This window comes from Candoia aspera, chromosome 2, assembly GCF_035149785.1.
Source record: "Candoia aspera isolate rCanAsp1 chromosome 2, rCanAsp1.hap2, whole genome shotgun sequence".
NCBI classification, from domain to species: domain Eukaryota; kingdom Metazoa; phylum Chordata; class Lepidosauria; order Squamata; family Boidae; genus Candoia; species Candoia aspera.
The window spans coordinates 188,538,958-188,551,492 of record NC_086154.1 but is presented as its reverse complement, the minus strand read 5'-3'; the positions used below and the strand labels follow the sequence as shown (position 1 = coordinate 188,551,492).

The following is a 12,535-nucleotide window of genomic DNA, read 5'->3' as shown; positions in this document are numbered from 1 at the left end:
AATGGTGGGAAAACGAAGAGGTTCAGGATAGCCCCGCCCTAGAGCTCTCCCAGGTTATTTCCCCTTAGGTTAGGTAGAGTAGCTTTAGTCTGGCAAGATTCTGTCTAAAGGTGTGAGCAAATAAAGAACCGGAGTTTGAGTGGACTGACTCTTTGTTGTTCTTGGGCTGGGCCTGACATCAATCTTGCCAGACTAAAGGTACTCTACCTAACCTAAGGGGAAATAACCTGGGAGAGCTCTAGGGCGGGGCTATCCTGAACCTCTTCATTTTCCCACCATTGCCTCACAGACTGTGCCTCCGCTTATCTCCTCCACCTCCTTGGAACATGCTCCCTCCTTCCTGAGAACCAGCAGCACCGCCGAAATCCACCACAGGAATACTGGTGTTGTGTCTTACAAATGACTATGGCCATTATTCTGTAAATAAGCAGCTATATTATAAATGTGCCCATTGTAGCTTCCAACATTACAAATGTAAGTCAGGCCTCAAAATGTTGCTTTTCTTTGCTCTATGTTATCAAGTTTTTAACCCCTCAAATAGTAAAACAGAATATCCTGTCTAAGGTAGAATATAAAAATCCTTTTCTAGAAATCTCAGCCAGAAGTATTCATAAAATCTTTATACAGGTGGTCCTTGGGTTACAACAGCAGTTAGGACCGGGATTGCTGTTGCTAAGCAATGCGGTTGTAAAGCGCGACTTCAGGTGACCACATCGCTTAGCGATGGCAATCCTGGCATTCCTGACTGCCATTGTAACCCCAAGATGTGTGGGTTGTTAAGCAGGAAGCAGCAGGAGTTCCAAGCAAGGAGTGTGAGGGGGCTGCAGGGGGGTAGGGGCCAACAGAGGCCCCGGGAAACTGTGCATGGGCAGGGGATGCTGCTGGCAGGAGGACTTGCAACCTTCCCAGCTGGCTTTCCCATTGACTTTGCCTGTAGAAAGCCAGCAGGGACAGTCACAAATGGTGATCAGGTGACTGTGATGTCATAGTCGCGAGCCAGGCACCCGGACTGCGATCATGTAACCATGGGGGTTCTGCGACGGTCGAAACTTCAGGAACCAGCCATACAGTTTTTCAGCACCACCATAAGCTTGAACGATCGCTGGGCAATGACTTAATAATTAAATATTATAAAAACAACTGAGTCAGTTCCTGTTTTCCATTTCATAAAAATTAATAAACCTATTGTATAACCTAATCCCACAATACAGTGCTAATCAATCATATATATTGTTGGGGATCACACAGTCTACTAGATCAACTAGCCAACTGTATTTTGGCCTAGCATGGTATGCGAAAGCAGCTGCTGTGCTTACTTTTAGTTTTTGGTGTACCATGTCATGACAACTGAGAAGACTGGATGAAATCATGTTTAAGTTTACCACAGACAAATGTGTTATGAAAACAAAATATTTATGAACAACACAATCTGCTCTCAAACAACATGCACCTACTAACGACCCAGAATTCATTTTTACCTGGTGGATTCTTGGCAGGATCGTTGTGGCTTGGACTTCCTGATTGTCCAGAATCTACAAAAAATATATAATAATAAAGAAATATATTACCATTTTGCAACTGTTTGTTGTTAGCATGTTACAAAGATTACAGTGTTTTCAATGAGTCAGTCTGTATAATGTACATTTTGAAAAACTCATAATTGAAGAGTGAGGGCATGAAGGGCATTCTATTGGTATACTTTATGGCAATCTTGCTTAATTGCTATGCCTACCTGCTCCATATTTCATAAAATACTCAAATGGAAAAACTCCATCGTAACTCGAGAATGGAAAAAGTATCATTCCCAAAATGGTGAGGTATAAAAACTAAATAAACACAAGATATATTAGGCAATGCATTGTCAAAGTCACATCTGCCTGTCTGGTCCATTCATTTAGCAGCCCCTGTCAGGTTCATGGAGCACAGACCCAGAGCCAGGCCGTCTCAGTTGGTAACTGACATTTTATGGAACACCTGTCCCCCAAGAGGTATTTACACATATTTTGAAAATAGGCCAAAATATCCTTGTTCCAGTGGGTATTTGGCCCCTAGGGTTAAAAAAGACTGGTGCCCTTGACATACTAGTTTTTTATTGTCAATTTCTATTATAGATAGATACAGATACAGATACAGATATCTATATTGCTTTTTTAAAAATACTTTTGTTATATCCTGCCCAGAAACCATTAGAATTGGGTGAGCTATAAACATTGCGTAAATAAATAAATAACATTTTAAAGGAACAATCTCTTCAAGATCCAACAGAAAAGCCATACAATAATGTCCAAATTTATCCCTCTAAAATGTTATCTATCCATAAATAAACTTACTGAGCCTAGCCCCAACTCAGCATCACTGGATACAGATGTAATATGAATGTAAGTTATAATGGAATAGTAAAACAGTCTGAAATAATATAGTTAAATATAACTTGATAGAAGGTTAACTACTTACTGTTAATAACATCCCTATCAGTCCTAACTGAATATGATCCTTTAGAGATATAAATACAACTGCTAAGTTTTTACTATAGTAAAATGCTATGCAGAGGCCGCACAAGGACCTCATGAAGGGCTGGCAGCTGCCTTGGCTGGGCATGCCTCATCAGCAGTGGAAGAAAGATGACATCAAAGGTCAGGCAGAGGGGTGAGGGGGCAGTAGGGTAGGCACCAGAGTGCATGTTGGCCAAAAAGGCAGGGATTGGGGGGAGACAGGCGGCTGCAGGGAGCTGAAATGCACACTGCAGTCATAAATATGGGCGGGCTGCCAAGCGTCCAAATTTTGATCACGTGGGGAGTGCTGCAATGGCCATAACTTCGAGGACCGGTCATAACTACCATTTGTTCGGCGCCATCATAACTTCAAACGGTCACTGAACGAATGGTCATTAACTGAGGACTACCTGTATTGTTTTCTATAGCTGTAACATGGTTTTTAAAAAGAGTATCAAGTATTTTAAAGTTGATATTTAAGCATCAGTTATAATTACTTCTGTAGTTTTAGATTCCATCTATCCTGTCCAAAACATGTAGTTATATTATAACCTTTAATTTCTGCAAGTAAAAATGACAAGTTAAACTGAACCCAAATATTTGAACTTTAATAGCACTTATATCATTTTAAGTATGTCTGATTTTAGCATATTTTATATTAAATCAGCAAAAATAAATGAATTTGCTGATTTATATTAAATCAGCAAAAAAGAATGAATTAATTAGTCAAATTACTTTTATACCAGGATGTAAATCCATTTTTGTCTTCTTGTTATGACTACTCATGACATCAGAGAGCAAATTCAGGGTCTATCACCTGTCATTTGGCCAGGATCATAAGACAAGAAATTCCAATGGAGAGCCCTTTAATTTATCATAGGTATTGAATCTCATGGAAGATAATAGTAAATCCTCCAAGTAAAGCACCGGAGAGACAAAAACATGGTTGTCAGGCCCACTAAAGAGTGATCAGCACCATTATTTTTGACTACTTTGATTAAAACTCAGTGATACCCCTCATGAATAGAAGGTGTATATTCTATTCTTTCGGCCACTAGAAAGACAAATGAGTTTTCCAGAGAAAACTTCCTGCTACCTGCCCTTTCTATTTCTTCATCAGCAGAATACACAGGACAGCAGGAAGAGGAGGATGTTCCCATCTCTTCTACTTCTTCCTTTCAAGAACTATTCCCATTCCAGAACCACTCCTCTCATCTTTAGTTGGGCAGTCTCTATCTCTGCCGTGATATTCATACATGTATCTCCCTTCTGCTTTCCAAGTAAGTCATTCTGAAAGGATACTGCTGAAGCCCGATTATGCAGCCAGTCATGCAACTTGGACTTATAAAGCTACTGCAATTAGAATTGTCAAAGAATTTATAATGAACAAATATCATATCTCACCTTCCAAGAATTGTCAGTGTCTGGGTAGCCCCAACAGTGAACCAAATATTCCAGTCTGTCCCTTTGGCACAAGAAGTCCAAGATACGTGTTTCTCTTCTCCCCATCAAATGGGAAGGTGATAGGGGAGTTGTACACAAAAAGGGGATGGGGCAATGTTCTAGCTCCAAGAAGAAATGGCCTAAGCTTGGATGTATTTTCAGTGTGACTAAAAGCTTCAAGAGAAAGGTCACCGGACTAAACTGTAAAATTATAGAAAATGGTTCAATAAACTTGGCATCCAACTTCTTACATGGTTCTGTGGAGGAGAGATATTTGATAGAAAGCCCTATCTCCAGGAAGCAGAGGAGGAGATTTCTTGGCAAAGATGCTTAGCAGTAAGCTTGTAGAAGGATTTGTCATGATCCAGTTGAAATGTAAGGAGGCACTAAGGAGCTTGAAGCTCCTGGAGAAGAGAATTATGCCACAAGGAAGGAAATAACTGGGAAGCATTCAGCAGCAGCTAGGGGCTACAGGTTTTATTTTATTGAAGCGGTGAAATCTGAGTACAGATATGAGCTGAGTCATTATATGCAACCTCAACATTAGCTAAAAGATACATCCAATAGTTGAAAATAGAGACTTCAAAACTGTGACATGTATTGTGGGTGCCTATATAAAATAAGATGATTGGGCAAAGCATGGTTCCATAAACTGTGTTGATTGAATAAACAAGCTGTTTCAGCTAAGAGGAGAGGCCACAATATGGAACGAATGAGCTATTTTAGATAAGAGACAAACTACCAGTAGAATGGCATCTGGGAGTTTTACACATAGGTCAGTAATAAAGTCCAGAAAAATGGTATTTCAAGGTCCTATGGGCAAGGAAAGGGATGCAAAAGTCTAGTTTCTTTGCTGGTCAGAGACTTCACAAGTGTTAATAGAAAAAAACATAACCCTTGTTATGTGCTCTAATGGAAGGCTACCCAAATTAACAGAGGAGATGCACTATTCTGTATATTCCAAAATAGGCTACTGGTTGGCTGTCATGGCAGAGCCGCAACACTTCTCCAAGAAAGAACATACACAGGTAGTCCTCGCTTACCGACTGCCTCATTTAGCAACCATTCAAAGTTATGATGGTGTAAAAAAGAATAGCTTTGCAACCAATCCCCACAATTATGACCGTCAAAGCATCTGGCGGTCACATGATCACTGTTGTGCACTTTGCAACTGGCTTGCGACAAGCAGAATTAATAGAGAAGGTGGCAGTAGAATCGTAAGTCATGGTCACATGATGTTAAAAAAAGGAAAGAATTGTCCCTACCTCTCCTGGCCCTGTGAGATCTTCTAAGAAGTGGCTGCTCTCAAACTCTGGGGTGGTTGTAAAAGAGACCTCCCAAGTTAAAATCAGAAGCATCAACCAGTACAACAAAGGGGCGGGTGAGATCTAAAGGAGAGAGGATGAGCTAAGAAGTGAATGCTGATCTGAACTGAAGAATGGCGTGGTAGGCACTGGAATCAGGGAGCAGTTATTTATTTAGTTACTTAGATTTGTTAAGGCTACCCAACTCCAAAAAAATTCTTTTACACAGGTGTCTTGAATACCTTTTAGTTTAGCTGTGGATCACATAATTATGGCTGGAGATTTTCATCAAATTTTAGATCTTTTCTTAGACTGGGATATTGTACCAACTAAATTTAACTTTTGTATATAGAAAGTGCTTCAAACCTACATGGTGAAATTTAATTTAATGTATATATTGAGATTTTAAATCCTTCACCGCAAGAATATTTTTCCTCCAACTCCACATTACATTTGTTTCTGATTTCACTATTTTTTATATACTGACCCTTACTTGATTGGATGGATAAATACTGGTTCTGATGCAGTATGTTGCAGTAACACTATCAATTGTTGTAATAAAAGGCTGCACTATTCAAGATAGTACTTAATATATCATTATTAAAGCATCCACTTTTTAGTAAAACAGATGAAATAAGATTTTGAAGATTTTTTAAATACGCAATCCAAAAATGTAATTATTTGGGGAGGAGTACTTTTAAGGCATGTATTTGTAGTTGTATTATTGAATGTTTCATGGAAAAATGAAAATTTAAAATTTAAAGAATATTTAAAAACAAAGTTAAGGAACTTTGAGTACATATGGAAGACAATTTATACTGGAATTGTATAAAAAAGTTTTTTCCCCCCGTTAAAATGAAACTTAATTCACTTTATGCACTTGATATAGAATATTCACTGAACTGTATAAAGCAAATTACTGGGAATATAAGATTATTAGAAACCACTCAAGCTTGAGTGAAATAGCAATAATAATTTCCCCATTTTTATTTCTGTTCTAATTGTTATACAGCCACTCCTCATTTAGCAGCTACCTCATTTAGCGACTATTTACAAATACAACAATAATAATAAAAAGGTAAAGGTTTCCCTTGATGTAAAGTCCAGTCGAATCCGACTCTAGGGGGCGGTGCTCATCTCCGTTTCTAAGCCTTGGAGCCAGCGTTGTCATAGACACTTCCGGGTCATGTGGCCAGCATGACAACTCAGAACGCCGTTACCTTCCCGCCGAAGCGGTACCTATTGATCTACTCACATTTGCATGTTTTCGAACTGCTAGGTGGGCAGGAGCTGGGATTAACAACGGGAGCTCACCCCGCCGCGCGGTTTCGAACCGCCGACCTTCCGATCGACAGCTCAGCGGTTTAACCCGCAGCGCCACCGCGTCCCTATAATAATAATAAAGCTTCCAACAAATACATGCATTTACTTGTGTCTGACAACAAATGCCTTCAGTGTGAAACTGATTAAGGTCTGGTCAGTTTCAGGCAGCAGTGCTAGCAGCTGGAGGGTTCTAATAAACTAATTAAGGTCACAGACCCAAGCTTGTTAACTTGCAGTTAGTGCTTATTAGGGAAGCTCTGCGCTGAAAAGCTCAGGAAGAATTGCTTGTTTAAGCAATCTCTCTGCCCTGTGAGGGGGCAAAAAAAGGGGGGAGGAATGGGTCAGGCACAAGACAATGTATGAGAGAACTTTCAATGAGAGAGCAGCAACTAGTGATCTTTGCAGTCTGTCTGTCTGTCTGTCTCTCTCTCTCTCTCTCTCTCTCTCACATGTTCACTTAATGAATGTTTTGTTTCTGGTTTAAGGAACAGATAGTGGTCAATAAACGAGGAGAGGGTACATTGTTTTTAATCTTTGTTAGATGCCTAGGGTCATGTACAAGTGGGCAGCCACAGAAATAGATATTAAAATAAATACAAACAAATACTATTAAAGATGCTCAGGGTAAAACAAATGATTTAATCAGCATCTGATTTAATCAGCATACTATTTATACACTTAGTAATACTCAAAGATTACCGAGGATGAATTTTAGTAAGTTTTCCCAACTTTATATTGCCTCCTTCTAGAATTTCTTTCAACTTCCTAATGTAGGTGGGATGGATATTAACAAAACATACATACATTTCAGGGGGGTTGCCTCAAGATGGCAATGGGTGGCAGCTCTGAATCTATGCTCTCTGTTTTATTTTATCTTTCATCTTGCTATTTTCATTTTTATATACTTTTAATTTACTTTTTATAAACTGTAACACCTGGGAGGTCATCTATCTGCTCCAGCTACAACTCAATAAAATATAAAACAAGAATGGGAAAAAGGAAGAAGAGACACCACCCAAGCCTTTGAAGCAGCAGAAAACGGATGAATATACAATTTAAAAAAAAAAACAGACAACCTCAGTAAATAACTGACCCAACTTACTCTCCAGGTAGACATGACACTTATAACTCTTATAACTCTTTGGAATGGGATCTACAGACAGAAGTTGAAAGTCAACAGCTTATAGAACTTTCTTCTTCCTTGGTAGAAGATACTCCCCCTCTCCAGACTGCTGTTTGTTCAGCAGCTGCATTGCTTATACAAGATGGGGATGATATGAACCTAAAAAGGGAGAATGTAACAAACTTCATAACTAGGCAGTGCCTGCTCACAGCGCAGATAGTGACTTCGATCTTCTAACTTTAGTCAAAAATAAGGTTGGCCTACAAAAGGAGTCCTTTGTAAAGTATACCGAGTCACCCAAGAAAAACAGCAGAAGCTGTAAAGACACCTGCTGCTCACACCAACCAGCAATGAGCAGCTAGCGGGTAGTTTAGAGCTGACCCCACTCCCGAATCTATTAGGAGAGAAAGAAATAACTGTGGACGGCTTAACTCTCAAACAGAAAAAGGGCAGAGACAAGATAAGTGCAATTATTACTTACAGACTAATCAGATCACTCTGCAGATTTCCAACAAAAGTATAAATAAAGGGCGATGGGACTTCAAAAAGGCAGCTATTCTGTCATTGAGCAAGCTGCTCCACTGCAAAAGCCCTTTGACAGATCTACTACATGCTGAATGGCTGCCATCTAGAAGAGGCAGCATGTGAATTCTGCTAACGTTTAAGCACTCTACAGTCCCTAGCATGCTTTTCAAAATGAAGCCCTTCCTGAGTGCCTTCTCGATATTCCCAGTATGTGTCTTCTGCTCGGAGAAAGGTAGCCTGCTTTTGGATCAGTTTTCCCAAGAGGGTATTACCACTTTAAAATCTAAGTGGAATGATTTGAATTCAGATAACCTCAGGAATGTTTCACTAGCAATGACCTTGAGAAAGAAGAGCTCTAATCAACAGACTGCATTATCTACAGCTAGAGAGTCTGCAGAGGACTCACTGGAAGTAAAGTTGATTGACTCTTTTGGTGCATTGCCAGATTCAGAGCAAGCAGACACCATACAGAGTTTGGATGAATTAAGAGAAACACTAGTGACAATACACTCCACAGCAAAACCATTAATCCTGTCCTACCATGCACTTAGGACTGTGGCAATAAAGTCAATAAGCAAATTGCTAACACTGCCACATCCACAAAAAGCCCAGGCACACAGACCACCAATGGAGAACCTTTGATGTCTAACCCAGTCCCCGATACTCTGCAGGTTGACAAACTGCTACATCAGTTAGAGAATCTAAAGTATACAGACCCTGAGAAAAAGGATCATTTCTTGCCTTTATTGGATCCAGGCCTGCTTCTAACACCAATATCCTCCTATAGTGTAACTCCCCAATTGTGTCCCCCCAAAAATACTTATAAGTCATTGTGAAGCTATATGGGGATGCTGCAGATCAAACTCACAAAGGAGAAGAATCCTTATCCCAGTGATTAGCAACCACCCAGAGACAGAAGTCTGGCTTTGAGTCTCATGCCATCCCTGAAATTGCCTCTTCTGATACCGATATTGTTTTCTCTGACACCCAAAATACACCCATTTTGCCAACAGCTGATCTTAACACCAAACAGTATGTACCAACTTATGTTTCCAACATTCTTGAGGATCTGCCTCTTTACAATGGCCACCACTGGGAACTCAGATTGACATCTGGATAACTCTAAAACTTTAACAATTCTTTCATGGAATATTGCAGGCTGGAATGTTAAATCCAAAAAGTCCACTTTCATGAATTATATTGCTGACTTTGACGTACTCCTACTTCAAGAAACCTGGCTAGATAAAAACTTGTTTATAAATGGGTATAAGCCTTTCTCACTTGCAGCAGCTCCTGGAGCAGGACGATGTAGATTGTGTGGTGGCCTAAGTATACAAATTTCAACTAAGCTACATTCAAACATTATATAGTTAGACCCAATGGAGCGATATGCAATGTCTGTGCTAAAATTTAATAATGCTGTATTACTATTGGTCAATGTCTATCTTCCACCTTCTCAAAATAGGTCCCAATTTAACAGCTTATGGACCAAATTTGAAGCATACCTTTATGTTTAATAACCCTTTTGCTTATGCAATAGTTTCTGGTTACCAAAACGTGAAGGTGGGGGCAAATGATGAGGCATTTTTTACTCAGTTCCACCAATACCCTCCAGGATTAGTTACAATCCCCCCTCTATCAACCCAGCAATCTAAAGATTCAAAAGAGAATTACAAGCAGCTGTGTTTATTACAATTAACGAACTAAATTTATATCTACTGAATGGATCCATCATAGTGATTTCCCTGGTGAATTCTCCCACTGGGTCGGCTCAAGACCTTCCCTGATTGATTACACTTTAATCTCATGGAATTTAATTACTCTTGTACAAAAATTTTATCTAGACAGTCGACCTGATAGTGACCCTCTTCCAGGTACCAGAGTTATAAAAGCATTCTACAACAGCCTTCTAGAAACAGAACCTACTCCAATTTTTGAAACAGACCTAGAGCCAGGCTGGCCCATGCCAGATGGATTCAGAAACTCAATGAGCAAACTTCTTAGCTGCTTCTGTCTGAAGCGGCATTGCAATTCCATTCTACTATAGTTAAAGAAAGGTCTGGGAATTCCCTTCTGCAGACATTCACCCAACTGATCCAGTTACTCCAGCCAGTGATCCCCACCCAGATATTGAGGAAGAGAGAAAAACATGGGGTCAAGGCTTATCCCTCTCAGCCCTGGTTTGACATGGAATGTTTTGAGGCCAAGAGTAAACTGATTATAAAATTCAAATTATATAAAGAGAACCCAGCTGAGCACTCTATCCAGGACTTTATGCTCCTGAAGAAACAATACAAACATCTGCTGCAAAACAAGGAAAGAAAATTCACTAAGGCTTCCTGGCAGCAATTGATAACAGCATCTCAAGCCAGAAATCCCATTCTGTTCTGGTACATGATAGCTTCCCACTGAATTGACAGGCCTTTCTCACTTTCCCACTTCTTACCTGCATCTGTGTGGGAGGACCACTTTAGAGCATTATACTCACAAGAAGAGTCTCCTAAATTCAACTTAAATCTTAATGCTCCCTAATTGGGATCCAGTTTCAAGTGCTGAAATAAAGACGCTTATAAAGCAGCTAAAGCCTGGTAAAGCTTTAGGCAATAACTTTATTATTCCCAAAATATTATGCAATAATTTGGAATGCTGGATTCCAGTTCTTGCTTCCCTGTTTACTTATATAAATCGCACCATGCAAATCCCAGAGGACTAGGGCCTAGCCTTCATAGTGCCCATTTATAAAAGGGGCACCCGAGACCTGCCTGCTAATTACAGGCCTATTAATCTTTTAGTTATAACAAGTAAGCTCTATTACAGACACTTATACAATAAATTAGTTGACTGGATCGATCTAGAACATATACTGGCAGATGAGCGAGCAGGCCTCAGGACTGGACATTCCATCTATGGACATGACCTTATACTTCAACACTTGGCCAAAAAACACACATCTAAAACAGGCTCAATATTATCTGCTGCATTTATTGATTTTAGGTCTGCATTCGATCTAGTTCCCACAACAAGGCTATTGACTAAGCTTATGAATACTACCACTGATAGATGGGTACTGTTGCTTATGCATAATCTTTATAAAAATTTGAGAATCAAGGTTCAATGCAGTATGCAAGGCCCCCCCCCCCCACTAATGAGATTCCAACTTATAGAGGAGTGAGGCAGGGATGTGTTTTAGCTCCCCTGCTGTTCAATCTGTACATAAATCCACTCGTGGCCAAAATAACATCACGCCCCAAAACTAGCAAAGAGACACACTGCAACTTTGTTGTATGCAGATGACACAGTACTCCTATCACAAACGTTAATTGGACTTAAATGATCTCTGAATGCCCTGGCCAATTACTACTCTGAGGAAGCACTTGAAATCAACTATAGTAAAACTAAGATCCTGATCTTTGCAAAGAGATCTAAACTGCACGCCTGGAGGATAAATGGCCAGAGTACTAACAAGTTAAATCTTTTAAATATTTGGGCATGGTTTTCCATAGCTCCACCAAATGCAATGCACACCAAAATTATGTCATACAAAATGCTCAAAACACAGTGGCCACAATTCAATCTTTTCCCTTCACTAGAGGAGCACAGCACATCCCAGCAGCACTGAAGCTATATTCAGCTAAGGCTTGTGCACGATTACTTTTCAGTGCCCAGCTAGGACCTTACACTTCCTTTACCCCTCTTGAAAGGGTCCAATCTAAATTCTTAAGGGCTATATTCCAGGACCCTCTTAAGTTCCAAATGTAGTATTAAGGAGGAAGGCAGGGCTATCTAAAGTTGAAAGAGGTGCATGGACCTGTAACATAGCACATTGGTTGAAGTTACTGTTCTTTCCCACAGGTTTGAGTTCTTTCTTTAATGAGGACAATTACAAATCAATATGGTTCAGGACAATCTCACAAAAACTTCAACATCTCAGCTTTTCCAGGGAGGCATTCCTAATGATGGGTTATGACCATGCACTCAGAACATTTAAACAATGAATCAAAGACCTGCAAGCCCAACAGGACCAGTCTGCTCTACCTAAGAATGTTTTTCTGAGCAGTCAAGTCCCATTTTACAAACCAGCAAGATACTTACACCACATAACTGTTTCCAAATTCTGAAGAGCACTAACTTTAGCACGCTTCAGCAGTCTCCCCGCAGCAATTTTAAAGGACCAATACAAAAAAGTCCCCTCTGAGTTGAGACTGTGCCACTGTGGACAAGGGCCTGTTGAAACTACAGCTCATGTCCTGCTACGCTGTACTCTCTATAAGGACTCAAGGGCCCACCTTGCAACACCTTACCCGGTAAAACACCTGGGAAATTCT

General features: G+C 40.0%; 1 protein-coding gene across 10 annotated transcripts in view; it reads right to left on the bottom strand.

The window, feature by feature from the left end:
• NFIB (nuclear factor I B) overlaps positions 1-12,535 on the bottom strand; it is a 234,456-nt gene that overhangs the window by 98,823 nt on the left and 123,098 nt on the right. For all 10 annotated transcript variants that reach the window (XM_063295053.1, XM_063295050.1, XM_063295049.1 and 7 more), the window contains exon 3: positions 1,479-1,532. In XM_063295053.1, the coding sequence (XP_063151123.1) occupies positions 1,479-1,532 (54 nt within the window). The remainder of the gene's footprint in view (positions 1-1,478; positions 1,533-12,535) is intronic.